We start from the raw sequence: 19,321 nt of genomic DNA, 5'->3' as shown, positions 1-19,321 counted from the left end.
GATGATGTTAAAAAAATTAATGTACTGCTGTAAAAATAATCTTCCGGTCCTTCATTATCATTTATATACAAGTGAGACCTCTTTGTGAGAGATATCTTTGAAGAGAAACTTAGAAATCTCTGTAAAGGCAAGGTTATTCTCTGTTGTGGTTTTTTTATTTTATTTTATTTAGTGGTTTGTTTTTTTTTTACAATAAGAGGTAGAAGGGAGAATACAAGAACAGCTATGGGAAAAAGTAGGTGTGCATGATGTTAAAGACAGTGGTTGGCTTAATGGAAGAAAGTATCTTTTCTGATATAGTGGCTGGTTTTGCTATTTGCAACTTAACTTTTTTTTTTTTTCCCCCTAGAAACAGGGGGATGGGGGGGAATCCTGTCTGTCTTTTTAAGGCTGTTTTGCTCTGTCCTAGATTTACATGGCATTGAAAAGAAGGTTTCCATTCCTTTGATGCTGAGTAAATAGCTGTCTTCTCACATGAGGAGGGAGGGGGAAAAAAAGCTCTACTTTCTCTGTTCTGTTGGCCTGATTTAAAACCTAGCGAAGTAGAGAGGAAATGCAAAGAGATGAGTCTCCTGAAGGACATTAGGGAGAAATGGAGTCTGGAGTTTAGTTAGTGTCCATATATTCCCACATTGTCCTGCGAGGAGTAGGGAGTTAGACTTGATGATCCTTATTGGTCCCTTCCAATTTGAGAGATTCTATGATCTAATGTTGTCTGTATTATGTATTTTTAAATGAGTTCTTAAAAAAAAGCTTTTGACATAGATGATTAATGTTGAAAATGTCCATATGAAATATGATTGTGTGTTTTGATGGGTAGGTACATTGACATTTTTTTGTGGGGGGTTTTTTTTGGTGGTTTTTTTTTTTTTTTTTTTTTTTTTTTGCAAAACAGGATGTGAGCTTTTAACTGTACCTTGATTTTCCTGATCTTTCTTCCCAAGAAACAAACATATGGAACCTTATTGTTTCATGCTGGGAAAACATGTCTATAAATGCAAAATGCCATATCCTTTCTTGTTACTACTATGTAAGATGCCTACCTTGTCCTGAACCTCTCAGTACTAAGAAAATCAGAAATAACAATGAAATATTGGCAACCTAGAAAGGAGCATACGTTAAAATAATATATTGACTTGGTCTAATTCTTGATATAACATGTACTTAAGTTGAGGGGAAACATTCCTTATATGTTAAAAGGCTTCAGTATCCAAGTAGCAGAAGTAGCACAATATTTATTTTGCTTTATAAATACTGTAACCCAGAGCTGTCTCAAATTTGTAATTTTTTTTTAGTTGGTTGGGTAGGTGGGGGTTTTTTTTGTTTGGTTGGTTTGGTTTTGGTTTTTTTTGTTTGTTTGTTTGTTTTTGTGGTGGTGGTAGTGGTGGTGTTTGGGTTTTTTTGGTACCCTACAAGAAAATGGTCTTCATCTGTTAGTTTTGGATAAACCTGAAGAACAGGATGAGAAAAGGATTGTGGATAATGCTGTAAAAGCATTAAAGCACACATGGCTTCTCAGTTTAGCTTGTGGTTTTCACAGTCCAAACGTTTCTTTCCTCTATTGTTTCAGTAGTTGAATAGTTGCTGAGTAGCTCTTGTAACAGTAGGGTCATACAAAGTATTTTAAAAGACAAAAGAATAAGTGAGTTCTTCAAAAAGAATTCTGAAGGTTTTATTACATTTTATAACTTGAGAAACTGAGGCTAGAAGTTATAACTTACCTTAGGCTTTGGAGAGCTTAAGGTTGGAAAGAAGAGCACTGGTGAGCAGACTGTCCTGGCTTCTGAAATTGGCTTGATGCGTCTGTGCCTTGAACTCTTCCCCCCCCCCCCCCCCCCCCCCCCCCCCCCCAATCATTCTGGCTGACAATGAGGAATGTTTGAAGGCTGGAGGATAACTAGTGGTCTAATCTATTGATGGTCATATCTGGGTTTCATATAATGGCAGATGGTATACTTTTGTGTGTGTTAAGACTGAGAGCTTGTAAGACCATGAAGCTTTGAGGGGTTGGGATTTTTTTTTTATTTTTATGTTTTCTTTTTAGAGTTTTGGGGGTGGGTGGGAAGGTGGTGTTTGGGGGTTTTTTTGGTGTGTGTGTGGCTGGAGAGGTTCCCCCATCAAATCCTGACTTCTTGGTTGCTTGCTCTTTAGGTATCGTGTTGTTTTAAAACAGTATTTTAACAGCTCTTTTCCTAAGAAAATGGCAGGAGAAAGACATGAAATCTGTGTAAAATGTAGCTTGATGAACACACAATGTGTGTTTCATGGAGTGGGAGGAAAAAGCTGTATATCGTTAGTCAGCAGTCTTATGAGTGCTTCTGTTTGCAGGGCTTTTTATAGTCAATTAGTCTATAAATTTCTTTTGCTTCTTTTGCAATACTATATGATCCTGCATTCAGTTGCCTTAATTTTCGGTAATGTAAGCTAACACGGCCAACGATACAAGATGGCTTCCAGTCAGTGTTACATCGTGTGTTATTTTCTTGAAATCATAAAGTCCTAGTTACCACAGCCTGCCAACTCCTGTGAAACGTACGAATTGTCTTGTCTTCGTAAGGTATTTCCTTTCTGTTAGTTAGCTAACTTGTGTTGAATACTGCCTTTTTTCTTCCCTCCCCACTGTGAAAGAGCAAAAAGGTTCACTTCAGTAAGCTCGGACTGGCAGAGTGCTTCACAAGGCTGTGGCTGTAGAACATGAACTTAATCATGTGCAACTCGTTATACTCAATCTCAGTAATGAGCTTCATGTAGTGTTTGGATAGTTTACAGGAACTGAAACAGTTCTGTGAATGAAAGAAGATAGCAAATCTAAACTTCAGCTGTTGGAAATTATCAGATTGCCTATAGTAGACTGTGCATAGGTATCATGGTGACTGGGTTCGACTTGCTTTTCAGTTCATGGATAGACATATCAAGCCTTAATACCTGATGTTAAAGCAGAAATATCAATTAGCATGTTGTTATAAATATTTACATTTCCCAGATTACAATATAATTATATAATATTATCCTAATAGACTTTCTTCAAATTGATGTTTAAGACTATTGCATTTCAGATAATGTATTGTACAGGTGATTGTACCTATGGAATCTAGTGGATGAAAGATGGTATCTTTAAGCTTAGTGGTTTAACTGATAACGAGTTTGAAAGTGTTGTAAAAAGGAAAAACCAATCCCCGCAAGATACACGGTTGCCCTCATTCCATCTTGAGAGAGTCTCACCCCATCAGTAAGAGCCCAGCTGTGATTGTATTGGTACACAGTATGACTAATGGTTGGGGGGGAGGAGGGGGGGAATTAGTGACAGGGGCTATGTAACCAAATGGTTTGTTGTGTTTGGTTTTTTTTTCTTTTTTGTTGTTTTTTTTTTGTTGTTTGGTTTTTGGGTTTTTTGGTGGTTGTTTTTTTTTTAAAGAATTTAACAGCCTTGCTACTAAAATTATCCACCACTTTGTTCCTTCAAGGGAATGTTGCTTTCATCCCAGTTTTCATATAGCTGAGACACACAGCTAGGACAAGGCTGAAATAAGCAAAGCTTTCCTGTTAGGAATACCTCAGGAATTTATTTTTCTGCCCTAAACCAGCAGAGGGAGGGAGGGGATTTATCGGTATGGTCTGGTTTTATGCAGCGTTGGTACATTTTAATGCGTATTTAATGGTGTTATTAGGGAGGTATTTTTACAAAAACCCGAGTACCTGAAGTTATGTGGTATCTTCTGTTGTAATAGGTGTCTTTTATTTGTAACAAGTTGCAGGTGGCTGGAGTGCCATTTTATTAGGCATTTGGAAACATATTATGGGCTGGTATAGTTTCTAACCACAGAGGCCTCAAAATAAAACCATGCTGCATAAGCTGAATGTGCTGTTGGTCCTTTTTCTCTGTCGGAATTCACCTCTGCGTTAGTAAGTCAGCGGCAAGAAATACTCAACGCCTTAGTTGCCTGTGTGTCATAGACCAAATCCATCTTCGCCAGCTCCTGAAACATCAGGCTTAGTCATTACTACGTTTTGTACTCAGAGCAAGTCACTCTTACGGGTGCAGGAGATCTTGCAAGGACCAAGGAAGACATTCTCAGTCTTGTAGCTGTTCTCCATGACTCTTCAGATAATAGGGAAACGCTGACGCTGAAACAGTTATCATACATGTAAACCTGGAAGCCCCTTTGGAAGCCCCTCCACTCAGGTGTATTTTTGTGCTAGCTACTTCTTATATATTTTAAAATGCCTATTTAAGTAGTTTTGCAATCAAGGGTGATTGGTTGATTGAACATAATGTTTAAAAAGGCAGGAATCCTTTCTTGGTGACTTAAACGGTGATAGGGGGAGGAGTGTTGTTTAACTAAGCTGCCATGTAAGTGTTTTCTGTTACTTTTGCTCTGTTGGCAACATTCTTGGGCATGTATGAATAGTATTGTAGTACTAACTACTGTCCTCTTTTTGTGGCTATGTGCGTACTGTTATGTAGTATTTGTGGTAGGCATTAAGTGGATGGATTTGAGGAAAGGAGCTTTTTCTCTTGCAGGACAAGGTAGTAGCCTATATAAACCCCAGAAAGCAAACTTCTAAGCTAAAGAACAGCTTGTGTTAGAACTTCTTACTTTTTTTTTTTTTTTTGCCACACCCTTTAGTACAAAGTGTCTTTAACTGTAGACAAATGTCATCATGCATAGCTTCCGTGTACGCCCAGAGAGTCCAAGGTGTAGCCAAGTGGCAGGATGTAGCCAGGAGGAAATAGGTACCAGAGGTGGGCTGGGGGCTTGGTTCAGAACTGGTAGCCCTGCAGGAAACTTCTGTATGGCGTGGGTGTTTTGTGTCTGTGCTGGAGGAGGAAGAACGGTCCAGCTGAGCCTTCAGCTGGTGCTGTTTTCTTCTCCATCCACTGGGCTCCTGGCTGGTGAGCCTGAGATGTGTGAGAACAGAGCTGTCCTGCCAGCTGAGCATGATCCAGGACTCCTCTGTGAAGAGCATCCCAGGTTACAGTGATACATACCATGTTGACTGTCATAAATTCTCACCCTTCTTCTTCAGTACTGTTACTCGTGCTGTTGAAGTGATCATATAGGTCTGTATAATCTTGTATTTTCAATGTGAGCCACCTGCAGACTTGTCAATTAACTTATGTGCCATCTTGTGGTGGCTGCTGAGGTTACATTGAGATTGTCTTAAAAAAAATAAATCTCAAGTGGAGGAAAATCCTGTAACTTTAACACTATAGAGTGTTCCAGCTTGCAGCTTTTCTTAGCTAGCTCACCATGAAATGATGAGTACACATTGAATTAGAGAGGTGGAAGTGAATGAAGATTAAGGTCTCTCTCTCTCTCTGGTATGTTGCATGGTGGCATTTGGAGCTGTGAAGGATGGAACATGCAGATTGCAAAATTTGTGAGCAAGTGCTCTGTCATAAACTGCTAAAGAAAATCCAGAATGCCAGCATATAAAGGGAATCCGACTAGTTAAAACCACCCAGGCTGTATTTTGTCCATTTTGCAAACTGTATGTTAATGTTTGATGCTGTATAAACTAATGGTGTGATACAGAATATTCACTCCAAAAGTCCTTTTGTTGTTCTGTGCTGTCTGGGCAAGCCAAAAATCCTGATTTTTGAGTTTTCACACATGGAGAAGAATGCTCCAACACCTGTCTGTAATTGTGGGCGTATGCATTCCTAATGCAAAAAGTATGCACTGCATAGGAAGGTGATTAAGTTAAGGGGTGTGTGGAGGGGGAGACACCCAACACATGCATCTATGGAAGAAGACTCATACTCATTGTTTTAGATTAGGCTAAAATTTCTAAACATGAATAAACAGAGCAGCTGGCAAAACGCAGGTTCGTGCCTGGAGCCTTCCAGGCTTCTTTTCACTCGGTGCTCATCTGCTTGTGCAAGCGCAGCTTTATCCTCCCACTGCCCTGCCAGGAGGAGGGAGCAGCCCCTGCTGCCGAGGTGCTCCCAGCTCCCCGCACGCGTGCAGGAGACATCGCTCCCAAGGCCGGCTCGCTGCAGCTGAGGAGACAACGCTCATAGACCCCTTTTGATTAGGATGTGTCAGTGTTGTCAGGGCAACTGTTAACAGTGGCGTATCATATTTTCTCCTCTTGTGTTGCGTGCTGAATATTTTAGTGTGCTGTAGCTGGAAGAGGATTGCAGGGAAAAAGGTGCTGCAGCAAGAAACCTGGAGCTGTGGGCTGGGATCTGATTGAACAGGTTAAGACAGTGACGGGCAGCATCCAAAACAATGTACCTTTAATTAGGGCTTTTCTTGAAGGTAGGGAAAGACTGCAAGCCTGTCGCTGCCGACTGGATGTTGGTATTTGTCAGCTGTTTGCATACTGCTTATCCATAGGGGATCTATTACAAGTGCTCAAATGAACAGGCAGTGTTGCAGCTAAGCAGGGACTGGAGTTTCTTACTTTTTTTTTTTTTTAATAAGCAAGAAGCAACAGCAACATGCCTGGTTCAACTACTGCCCTTCGACAAGAGAGACTGAGGAAAAGTGCCAGGCCAAATCCGCTGGGTTTATTTACCATCAATGAAGAGGATGAGCAGCAAAAGAACGGGAATTCCAAAAGACTGAAAGGTATGTCACGGTTCTGCAGTGCGATCAGGGCTGTGTGTGGAATATGCTGCACAGCAGGCATAACGTTTTATTAGCTCTTCTGTGTGCTGTAGAGACTGTGAGTGAGTGGTGCAGTCTGGCAATGCATATTGGCACCCACAAATGCACTGTGCATGATAGGTGCCTGTATTTAAATCCCCTGGATTGTTATGCAATCATCTGCTTTGGATATGAAGAAAAAAATACTTTTTAGTTATAAACCCCTCTTTTTCTGGTTAGGGATAAGGGTTCTGCATCAGAAATATATCAGAGAATTTCTGTGTGTTTTCTTTGATTTCTGTGCACAGTCTGGATAAATACCTGGGGTTTTTTTTGTTTGGTTGGTTGGGTTTTTTTGTTAAAGGTGATTGTAAGCTTGGAGAATACAGAATGCAATACCGCCTTGTTATAGAAGACAGCCTTGCCAAAGACAATGTAAAATTAGCTATACTTCTATTTGTGTGCATAAGGGGCAGAGTGCCTTTGGCAGAGTATAGAAAAATACATATTGTTCAAATATGCTGACTTTTTCTGACAAAAAAACCCCCTAAACCAAGAAATTGTAATTGCTAAAGAAAAATATTTATGGTGTTTAACATAGGTGAGTGGTGGTGATGATGGAGGGATGCTGTTGGCCATTGATTTATAACAGAGATCTGTCAAGCCTGTGTAGTCACTGCTATCTTATATCGTGTCATTGATGTTTTCCACATGGATCATAGTGTTTAAATTCTGCTGGTCCGGCAGGGATCCTGCATCTTACAATTGTGACTGGAATATTAAGTTTGATCATTAGAATGTTTACCCTTTCTTGCGATCGAGTGATGTGAGCACTCCTTTTTGTGGTCTTATTTGAGGGTATAAAGATTGTAACAGGTTTTTTTGTTTGTTTACAAAACGAATGTTAGTTTGTAGTCTTTTTTTGGTCTTATTTGGGGTGATAAAGATTGTAACAGATTTTTTTTTTGTTTGTTTACAAAACGAATGTTAGTTTGTAGTCTATTTTTGGTCTTATTTGGGGTGATAAAGATTGTAACAGATTTTTTTTGTTTGTTTACAAAACAAATGTTAGTTTGTAGCCTCAAGACACCTTTCAAGTTTCAGATGTTACCATTCTACCATGTAACAGGAGAGGCTAGCAAGCATTTAAATAGCAAATTTATGCTATGCATATTTATTAGCACTGATTCATTTACAGCTACCTGTTTTTTCTTGAAGGAGAAAGGTAGCTCGGTAGCTGTTAGAAACAAATTCAGAACGCAAGATTTTTTTGAGTTTGCAGCTTGTACTTTTCTTCTTCTTTCTTGAAGTGGCAAAGAACCTGACAGGTTTGAGTGTTGTGCTAAAATATATATTGCTTGTCATTGTTAAACATGCCTGATGTGTTAGGGTCTTGTGTACATAGTTACCTGCTCTTCTGTATATTTGAAATTGCCCATACAAAATGGGGTACAAACTTTAGTGTGAGGTTGAGTTTTTAATGTTTTAAGAAGCATATTACTTTCCTTTATCACCCACTGGATGACGTCCAAAGTCAACAGTCCACAAAGCTAAGAATTAATAATTTTCCTGGTTTTGTTCAATGGCACTGATAGTTTCCCAGGGTAAAAGTTCTTGTTGACTTAGCTAGTGTGTTCTACTTGCAGTAGTTATACAGATGTGCTTATCCTTTGACTCTTTTGTTATAACTGAGATTCCATTTTTGATTATTCTTTTTTTCTGTTGTTGCTGTGAAATGTCAGTGCACAAATGTGCACAGAAGCACAGACAGCAAACTTAGAAGTGCATCTGGTTTTAAACATACCTAGTGAAAAACAATGTAGGATGCTGTACCAGTTATTTTGGAAGCACACTCATTTGTTTTTCCTTTAATAAATACTTGAAATGGCTCACACTGTCTCTAGAACCCCATTTGCACACTGATACGTGTAGTTACTTACCCTCTGTACATTTGCATGCATTGTTAGTGGTTAGGTGAGTTCGAGCTGGAATGCCTGATCACGGAGAATGCATGTATTCAGGGTGGTGTTCTCCCTTCCCCGTTATCAAGAAAGGTCACTCCAGTGCAGCTCTGAGAGGAAGCAAGATGTGTGATGGACCCACGTGTGGCTTCCTTGAGTCTTAAGAGTCTGTTGTTCTGTTGCCACTTCAGTGTTTGCTTTGTCTTAGTTCTTTACCTGTCCTATTTGCTCAGCAAGCACCTGCAGCTGCTGAGAAGTTTCTTTTTTTCTTTTTCCCTCTCTAGCACATACTAAGTCAGTGTCATCTTCAAGGGAGGTGGGCTACCTGTCTTCATCTGCAGTTTCTGTAATCATGCTGGACCTGTGTTTGTACAGCAGTTCAAAACCCAGGAGGCCTTTAATGGATTTGATACTCCAGAGTAATAAAGCAGCTCATTCCTCCATTAAGGATATTTTGATATCATTACAAGTTTTAATATAATTGTTATTTTGCTAATTGAGGTCTTATAAGAATACTCAGACTTGATTAGAGTGTGTATAAGAGGTTGTTGGGTTTTTTGTCATCTGGGAAACAAATATTTATGTGGATCATAAAGTGGCTAACATCTGTGAGATTTTCTGTAAATTGATAACAGCCATTTCTTTTCTTGTCTTTGGCTGTCTGTATTGTAATCCGACAAGTCTGGTAGTCAGTGAGTTTGCTCTTCCAGTGTAAACAAATAATTAAATGAAAATGTTAAGGATTTTTTAATCTGCAGTTATTAAAAGCCTGCAGTAATCTTTGTAGCCACATGCTCCTGACAAAGTTCACATCAAAGGAAAGGAAGTATTCCCTGCTTTTTCACCTAATATTTCAACTTCCTTTCCTCCTCTTGTCTTTGGGACAAGGCCTGCAGTTTTGTTACGTGTCTGTATAGTACCCACTATTGCAGGGTCTTGAGGTCCAGCTGTTCTGTAGTAGAACAGTGCAAATAAAAATTACTTTGAATTGCCTTTTTAAACTTTTATTGACTGCCTCTGTTGTCCTCTCCCCTTATAAAATACAAGAATTTTGCTACATTGTGCACTCTTCAAATACAACTTGTAGGGGTCAGCAGAAGCTTATTTTACACTTGAATTGTTTTAAGTCGCCAGCTTTCCAGCAGTTCTGCAACTGTATCCATAAAGAAACCAGATGAAATAGGCACAGAATCATACACTTAGCCGCTTGAATATTCCCTTGAAGCTTGTGTTGTAAAACAAATATGGTTTCTGTTACTGAAGATAGTGAGTGAATGTGGTTCTTTATGTTAATCGAAGATATGTCCAGGTAGATTAGTATTTAACAAAAGGTATCCATCCTGTGTGTGTGACCTGTGGCCTCAGCCATTCTTCGAATGCAGGCACAGGCAATTCCAGTCACCTTAGTATTTCCCTCCTCTGCCCTGTTGATTTTGTGCACCTTGGATGTAGTCTTAATAACTCTTACTCAATTTTATGACATTTTTAAGTGATGCCCCCTCTCCTTCCACTTGGGGAGATGGGAGGGGAATACCTTCTCAGCCTGTTTATAATGTTGTGTTTCTAAAATTAACATTTGAAGAGCATAGAAAAGCAATTGTCATACTTCTGGATAATGAATTGAATAATTAATAACTGAAATAGCCACCTTATGATATTTATGGCAAATTAATGAAAAGAAGTCTTAACTAACCTAACAATGGAATCCCTCACCTGCCTGCTTATTTAAAACTGGTCAAGGAACGTACGTCTAATCTGCTCCATGAGTATTGCTGCTAATGCAAAGCTAGACATACATGCTTTAGGTCTCTGAACAGTAACACTGATTCTTTGTCATCCTGAAAATAAGAGAAGGGCTTTTTCCAGTCCTTTGGCACATGGCAGCAATGTCTGTCATTACCAGGAGATTTTGCTGCTGGTGCATGGATGGCAATGTTTTCTGTTATGCTCATTTCAGTGGTAAGATTTGTTCATCCAGAGAGATGTGGGAGATTTCTAACATGATTGTTTATGTTCTTAGTCTCAATGTTCTGCATGCATTAGGGAAATATATATTCCTTGTTAAACTCCGATTGGCTAAATTTTAATTCAGTTGTTCTTTTGTTGCTGTGTGTCTACACCCAAACACAAACTTAAGATACCCAAAAGAAAAGGGAATTTGGCATCTTCAAGGGCATTAAACTGATAGTCCTGGAAACTGAAACTGTATACTTACAAAACAGGTACTGCATGGGGTGTGGAAGTGTAATCTTATCCCACGCTGTGGAGTCTGTGCCTCAGGCTGGATGCAGAATGACATCTTGGTCTCTGGCTTCCACCACGCTTTAAACCAGCAAAACTGCCTGGGATGGTGGTTCTCTCAATGGGGCCTCTTGACGCTAGTCAATAGGCTGACCTCCAGTTTGTTTTGGGCAGAATGGTTAAATGCTGGTGAACTGGCTCAGCAAAATCAGGTCTTGGAGGTTTTCATGACAGTTGGTAGCCTTATCTTGCCCATCTGCATTTGAGGCAAAGTTGGGGGAAGGAGTGGGTGGAAGGAAGGAAAGGTACCAATTCTCATTACAATACTGGTTGCGTAAGGGGGCTGGACGGAGAACCTGGACATGTGGTTTGTCATCCTGCGCCTTCCAGTGAGTTATGCTAATGTTTCTCTGAACTTCCTCCTTCTTTCTGCTAGCCATGGTCAGAAGAAGATGGGTCCAAAAATATCTGTGATTTTCCTGGAAATTTATTTTAGAATAATTCTCCAAGTATCTGGGAGGTACGTCCTTAAAAAACCTCTGTATTCATTATCTAATTTGCAGCTGCTGAGGATGCAGGAGGAACTTGTGTTTGGGGATTTTTTTTTTTCAGGAAGCAACTAAAAAGCTGTCTCCTTTGCAGTATTTCACCATTCATACTTGTAGGTGCTGGGTACCATAAAATAACTTATTTGTAATAAAGACAGAGAGATCCTCACATAAAGTAATTTATTTGCAGTAAAGCAAAGAGATTGTACTGGAAGTCTCAGGGATAGCAGGGAATATGTCTTCAGACCAGTAGAGCAAATCTGATTTGTTCAGTCCCTCTGGCTTTCAGAGTGAAAGTCCCAGGTCTGAGGACTTGGCTTTGTTGTAACACAGTCTGTTTATCAAAGTGTGTGCTGGGATTACTGAGAGCTTATCTATGCTGGGTAAGAGTCATCTTACACTTGTTGATCAGCTCTGTGAGAAGAGGCTTCCACTGCTGATTCTGGAGGATTTTATTCATGTATTTTGTCAACTGTTTTTGTAGGGGGGAAACAGCCCATGATCTGTTCATGTGCTCAGGGAGCATACTTGACATTACGTGGATGGCAGAAGTTCAAAACAGTACCACATCGATAGTGTGAAGGATAGCTGTTAAGAGGAATTCAGGTTAACTTGGCGTGTGAATTGAGGATAATCCTAATCAGGGAAAGATTGAATTTTACAAAGTAACTTTTGTAAGTAAACAGGGTTATTTCAACCGAGATGTAAATGATAACATGGTATTCATCAGAGCTGTTCATGTGAGAACAGGGTGCAGTATTTGGTTACTGTACTTGCAGGACAGAATGCTTGTTGAAGTTGCAAAAAGATGGGAGTTCAATTTAATTTAGACAACTCTAAAGAAAGATTTATATAATAAGAAACACCACTCATGAAAGATTGATAGCAAGCAGTGGTTATTATTCATTGTTACCACTATAAAAGTAGTGGCTTTAAAAACCTTGAATTTGGAATACAATTCCAACTGTGAGGAAAATATGTGTAAAAGGGGAATGTAGGTTTACAGTTATTTCTTCTGGGAGAGAGAGAGGAACCTGGAAAGTGGTAGATCTGTCCAAGGATCTTGAAGTTCTCTGAGGTCTTGCTGCATTCTTCTTTTTTTTTTTTTTCTGAAAATATGCAAATAATACCCTTTCATGGGGCTTATACAGTAACTTGCCATTGGAATAACATGATAGCAAGGAGAAATTGACCTATCTGTACCATATTACACATGCCTGGGTAGTACTATGGTTTTTATTTTGCACTGAAAAAACCAGAGAATAGCTAAGCATGCATTTTTTTAAAGAAATATGTTGCAGTCAGATCCCCTGATGTTTTTGTGATTGTAGTATTGTCAAGAGTCTTGACCCTCTTGCTGCTGTTTGCAAGCTTGCTCAGAAACTGCTCTGTCCGTTTACTCCTTCAAAGTTGCCTTTGTATCCAGGTACATAGAAGTCTGGCTTTATTTTTAAGAGAAAACCTTTCGCTTGTCATATTGAACATATCTGGAACATTCCAGAGAAATTAGTGAGTACTGGCTTAATGTTGCTTCTGGCCATGCGCAAGTAAGTGATGATGGAACTCTACTCATTGCTGGGCTCAGCTGAATCGGTGGGAGTACATAATTTTTCTTCCTGCACAAACTCACATGTGTACATTCGTTGCTTACTCAGCTACCCACAGGGTACTTTTTGTGCCCCCCCGGCCCCCTGCTACTTTAAATTCAATCTCTACTTTTCAACTGGATAACTTGTTTTTCTGGTATTTGAGTATTAAGAGTTCTAAGTGAAAGCATCTCAAAATAGTTTTGTATTATCAGAATTCTCTTCAGAAGTTATTTGTGTGTGTGTTGTTGGTTTTGGGTATTTGGTTGTTGGGGTTTTTTTTAAGCCATGTTAAGGAGCTATTTAACCCAGTCTAACCAACCCCAGGCCACAACAGTAATGTCCCAGGACAACAAACGCCACAATGATTGATGCAATTTTCTCTGTTCTAATGAACTACCTTCATTCACTAAAGGCACATCTCACAGTGCGCTGTTTTTGCAGCCAAGTACTACTTGAAACTCATACATAGGAGTCTCACCTGCATTGAGTTGAAGCATGGTATGAGTAGATGCTAATGTCTGTGGGTCAGATCTGTATAATGAAGGTGAGGGAGGGTATGGGCACTGTTTAATAAACAAATAAAAATACAGATGAAGCCTCAGAAATGAAATTAGGGAGTACTGTAAAACCTGGGCTTTCACATCTTGCTGCTTGAGGCAAAATATTTTTCTCTTTCAGTGGAGTGGAATCACATTTACCAAATTCTACACAAACCTCCCATTTCATTGATTTATAGGTTTGCCTATGACAGCCACTGAACAGGCGAATTGTCCCAAGCTCCATCTCAGTGATCTGTATGTATAGATGTTCTTTTTATGCTAGCAGTTTCAGAGAAGCACTTGAATGTTAGCTACACTTTCTCTTTTAAATTATTAACTTGCTGATAACGGCTGGAATAAACAGTTCAGTAGGCAGGTCACTGCAGCTTAACCTGGATGCAGGTTTCTCTAGGAAGTAGAATGTGTGTCCCTGTACTAAAGGTGGAGACAAGGTGTTTGTGGCAGGCTGTGCTAGTGGAAAGCTGAACTGCTCTGTCAATACTGACACACACCTGTAGCTGCCCTGTGTGTGTGTGTTGAATTATTTTGAACAAGAATAATACTTTCTGTAGCTTCAATGGGATGATGGTACAAATTCTTTCTGCGTAATTGTTTGCCGGATTAAAAGTCCGTTGGAGTTTTTGTTCCCTTTTATTAATGCTGGTCAAATAGATTATCTTCTTGTTGTTTCATATCTGTTGAAGCCTAGTTTTGCTCTTTAGCTCTGTAGAGGAAACACAATTTTTGTCAGGGATTAGCTATGCTTCTATACGTTTGAGTTCATGTCAAATTTATGGAGTTTACCTGTGCAGACGTCAACAAGAGGAAACTGGGTTTGGAATCAAGAGTTACAGCAAATTAAGCACAGCTATCTGCTGAGACTGGTGGAAAGCAAAATGTGGGAAGTAGCAGAGATTCCAAATCATAGTAATCTTCCAGTTGATGCCCTTCACTTAGGAATAAAAATTTAGTTAGCTGAAGCACTCTTCCTTTTCTGGTACTAGTGTCTATGCAGCTGGCTTCAGGGAAAGCAGGGGTTTCCTGTTAGAAGTCATAGTTGTGGATTTACAATTGTTCCTTAATCTCAGCCAGTGGTTTTCAGTAGAGTGTATTGGAGGCTGGATTTAAAATCAGCTTGGAAGAGGAGGCAAAGACTCAGTTTTCTTAGGAGCTGAGTTACCCAAAAACCTCATCAACCCAGGAGAAACACTCAAGGTACTGGAAGTCCCAGAAGGGACTCGTACTTACATATGGAATTTGTAGTTTGGTTGCTGGCCACCCGCTTTTCAGTCTTCGTTTCTGTTGTTTAATACCATGACAGTCTGAACCTCCAGCCATGCCTACTAATTGGCCTAGTCCTTTACATGGATGTTGATTTATTATTTTTTTTTTTCACAGCCAGCTTTCTTCTGCGTCTTCCTCTTACATCTGAAGCAAATGTAGAAACAACCATCCTTCCACAATCTGACATGCCAGGCACAATTGCTCACAGATCTTTTCTGTGATCTACTGCTGATTTTTTTTTTTTTTTTGTTTTGCATTGAAGGGTTGTGGAAAGAGGATGGTGCCACTGCACACCCCTGCAGCTAGGAAATACTCCAACTGGTGGAGTTATATCTTCAGAAGAGCCTTGCTGCAGCCTAGTGCCATAGCCACCTCCTATGGCATGCTATGCTGTACTAGAAATGTGCTTTCTTTCCTTGTGAGGAATGGGGATGCCTCCTGAAGGTTCTGAGGATAATGGATGTCACAGAAAACATTAAGAAGAATTTTTATTGTCTGTGTGCTGGGAGACAATGAGGAAAAGGAGTGAGGAAGTAACGTATGTTTTCAAAAATATTTCTGCAGGATGCCTGAACTCTAATTTAATTGATGGGAATATGATCATAGTGCTGATGTCTGGGCAGAGACAATCTGACTAGTTGAAAGTCCAGTGAAAGATCCTGGACCTAAAATCTCGTAACGTTGTAAGACATACTGTTAAGTGTGCTGAAGTGGCTAGGTTTTTCCATTCTTGAATTCCAGATCTTTCAGCTTTATTTTAAATTCCTGCACAGGCAAGGTTTATTATAGAAATGCTGACTGAACTTGATGCACGCTGTTGTATCTTAGTGTACAAAGCTATCTTGTTTCTCAATTCTGCTTCAGAGAGCTTTTCAGAAGGCTGTTTTGGAAATGCAGGTTTATCCAGTTACCCGCCCTTGACATGAGAAGTCATCCTTTTATGCAGCCAATTCTAGCTTTGTTTTTTTCCTTTTTCAGAGTTTGTTTCCTCATTGCCTGCATGCTGACTAATGCACTGCTGAAAGTTACAGTACTAAATTTCAGCTTGTATACTAAGACACCATGAATGACATCAAATGTGTCTGAGCTGTTTTTGAAGACACAGAGGTGTCATGTCAGTGGAGTTTGCACTTGTGAGTGCACTCACCTCTCTGAGAGCAGCAGTGGCAGTATGGCGGAAAACAAACTGCTGAACCTTCATGCCTGCCATTCCTTCTTATTTTTAACAGCTGTTTCATTGAGGAATGTGCTCCCCATCTTGGACATGCAATCCACGCAAACTCTAGTCAATGTTACTTTCACATTTTGTGTGTGTACCCTTTCACTAGAAAAATCAAAACATGTTTACCTCACTCTTATTCCCTGCAACAAAGGAAGAAAAAGTAGTTTGTGTTTAAAAAAACCCATCCAAACAAAAAAGCCCACAACCTTCTCCAGCCATCTAGCTATGTTAAAGTGCTGTGTTTAGTTGCAGTCTGCAGTTACTGCAAAATATGAGGGTAAAGAAAAAGCAGATGGCAGTCGCCATCTGTAAACCAGAAAAGGACAGCAACCACCAGCTGCTGAATGAGGTATTGGCAATAAACCCAGGCTGCAGACCAAGCAGCTTGTGCTTGTCATTGTGCCTGGGTTATCAGCGTTTTGGTATGTTCTTACACTTCCAATCTGTCTTTTCTGAAATACTTCAGAGTGTATTTATTTATTTTTGTGCCAGGATTTTTCTTCACCAGGTTATTCTCAAGTTTAAGAAACACAGCTGTCAGATAGTTTGCATTCAGGGAGTCACTGTGAGCCTCGCTGTCCGTGTGAGTTACCTGGATTGCTACTGTAAACGACATCTCAGATGCTCAGTGTCACTGAAGACTGGATGCAGAGTAGCTTTGCTTTTCACTGCAGTATGTTTAATATAAATCTTTGTAGTCAATAACTGATGCAGAGCATAGGAAAGTAGTATAGAGAAGACTGATGCTCACACCATGGTGATACTTATGGATACGTCCTTTTTCTGTTAGACTTCTGTTTAATCACCGTCCTTACAGATTTCGCTTGTTTGTGGCATCTGCATGATGAGCGACATTCCAAGGCTGAAATATTTAAGGTGACAGTATGATGATTTGATCTTCCTCTCCCAAGAAATGAAGACAGCATCTCCATGATTGCAGTGTGTTGGGAGTTCTGAATAGGCTCCTGACCCCAAGGTTCGCAGAGGTGACTTATTGATTTATGCTCATCTTAATTCTGCAAACAGACCCTGATATTGCCTGGCTGTAGACAGGAATTCAGTGTGTTTTGCTGCTACTAGCAGTTCCCTTTAACACTCAGTGAAGATTTCGCTTAAATTTTGAGAAAGTGCTGTTGTTTGGTCTTTTCCTTTGTATTATACTCCAGGCTTTGATTATGGAGTTTAAGAAAACTTGTCCTAGGATTTCTTTTCAGAAATATATGGATAATTGCCAGTAGCCAGCTCTTACCACATGTAGTCCCAGATGGTGAGGCTGTAGCTTTTTTTTTGGCTATAAATCAAGGCAAGAAGGTTTTGCTGATGAAATGTGGAAGTCTACAGACCAGTTTTCAGTGGTGTTCTCGGGCAGAGGTACTTTAAGATGTCTTTGACCTCTTTTGTTTGTGGATTATTGGGTGTTTTTTTTTAAGTAGGGGAAATATCTGTTCAGGCTTATAAGGCCATAATGTTAAGTTACCAAAAGCTTTAAGGAGGGGCTCTGTGTTAGTGGTAGAAGTTACCCTCCTCTGTTTGTTACCATTCACTCTTGCTTGCACTTGTCGTGGCTCCTAGGAGTGTGGTTTGGTACAGTATCAACACAGGCGGAGCAGAGAATGGATTGAAAGGAGCCCTGAGGAGAAGGACTTCAGGATAGTGGTGGATGAAAAGCTCAACATAGCCTGACAGTATGTGGTTGCATCCCAGAAAGCCAAGCAAATCCTGGGCTGCATCAAAAGAAGTGTGGGCAGCAGGTGGAGGGAGGTGATTCTCCCCCTCTACTTCATTCTTGTGTGACCCCACCTGGAGTATAACCCTGGAGCCCCCAACATAAGAAGGACAGGGAAGTGCTGGAGCAAGTTCAGAGGATGGCCATGAAGATGATCATGAGGCTGAAGATGATCATGAAGATGATAGAGGGCTGGAGCCCCTCTTCTATGAAGACAGGCTGAGAGAGTTGGGGTGGTTTAGCCTGGAGAAGAGAAGGCTCCAGGGAGACCTTATAGCAGCCTGGCAGTGCCTAAAGGGGGCTTATAAGAAGGGTGGGGACAGACTTTTTAGTAGAGCCTGTAGCAATAGGACAAGAGGTAATGGGTTTTAAACTGAAAGAGGGTAGATTTAGATTAGATATTAGAAAGAAATTCTTCACTGTGAGGTTGGTTAGATACTGGAACAGGTTGCCCAGAGAAGTTGTCAATGCCCCATCCCTGGAAGTGCCCAAGGCCAGGCTGGATGGGGCTTTGGGCAGCCTGGTCTAGTGGAAGGTGTCCCTGCCCATGGCGGGGGGTTGGAACTAGATGATCTTTAAGGACCCTCCCAACCCAAACTGTTCTATGGTTGCCACCAGTCGTGTAAGCAGACACCTGCTCTTGAAACAATGTAAGCTAACACAACTTTAGAAAGAAACAAGGTGGGGAGCAACCTGATGAGAAGGTTTACTTTTGTATTTTTAGTGTTGGTAATGTGTTTTATCAGTCCTTAAAGAGAGCTGAGGTATTCCTTAAAATGATGTTGTAGAATAATTGAAATGGGTTGGTAGAGTTACTGCATACTAATAAATGACATGTTCTGTGGAGCAAGCAGGGTACAACAGCTGTAATTCAAAATAAAAGGTTTTGTAACCAAGGAGAAAAATTCAAAATCTTATAATGTGTGTCAGCGTGGGGGGCATTTACTTACTTTGAAAGCCTTTGTCCTTCCTCATTCTCAACCAATTCTCTGCCACAGCAAATCCAGCCTGATCTGCTTGCTTTGGTGGACTGAAGTAGTGTGAAAGGACACACAGATAGGAGGCTGGGAGTGAGCGAAAGTCAAGAGAAGACACAGCAATATAAATATGGAGGCTTGTTTTTCACTTGAGGAAGGCTTGTGTTTTAGTTTTAAAGCAACTGTCTTTTGAGACTGGTTATTGGAAAACCAGTTATTGATTAACAGTCCTTCCGAGACGTGTTGCAAAGAGTGCCCTTTCACATGAAAATACTTGTGACTTAGAAAATAACTGGTGATAAATATCATGTCTTGTAATATTTACAGGAACAATCTCTGTGTCCCTCTCTGGGGAGGGGAAACTTGTTTTTGCAGGACACCCTGACAATAGTGATTATAATGAGAGCTTTCCCATCTGACTGAAATATTTCAGGCTTTGTAGGGATTATTGAATATTACTCTGTGGAAAAACAGCCAGCCAGTGAGGCTCTAATTACTTGTGACTGAGCAACAGTGCACCTACTTCCCACTCTCTGCACAGTGTTCTCTCCCTTTCTTTTGTCACTTGTTTAATTAACCTTTGCTTGAATGTTCTTTAAATTAAACCAGCATGAATTATATACTCCAAAAGGGTTTCA

General features: G+C 40.1%; 1 protein-coding gene across 7 annotated transcripts in view; it reads left to right on the top strand.

Moving 5' to 3' along the window:
• MAP7 (microtubule associated protein 7) overlaps positions 1 to 19,321 on the top strand; it is a 127,302-nt gene that overhangs the window by 7,360 nt on the left and 100,621 nt on the right. For 5 of the 7 annotated variants that reach the window (XM_055810384.1, XM_055810383.1, XM_055810382.1 and 2 more), the window contains exon 2: positions 6,436 to 6,578. The exons of 1 other annotated variant lie outside the window; for it this stretch is intronic. In XM_055810384.1, the coding sequence (XP_055666359.1) occupies positions 6,436 to 6,578 (143 nt within the window). Of the gene's footprint in view, positions 1 to 6,431; positions 6,579 to 19,321 lie in introns of all 7 variants that reach the window. One more of the 7 variants, XM_055810386.1, reaches the window with a different exon arrangement.

This window comes from Falco peregrinus, chromosome 7 (genome assembly GCF_023634155.1).
Source record: "Falco peregrinus isolate bFalPer1 chromosome 7, bFalPer1.pri, whole genome shotgun sequence".
Lineage (NCBI taxonomy): Eukaryota > Metazoa > Chordata > Aves > Falconiformes > Falconidae > Falco > Falco peregrinus.
The sequence above is the reverse complement of the archived record's forward strand: the minus strand, read 5'-3'. Positions and strand labels throughout refer to the sequence as shown.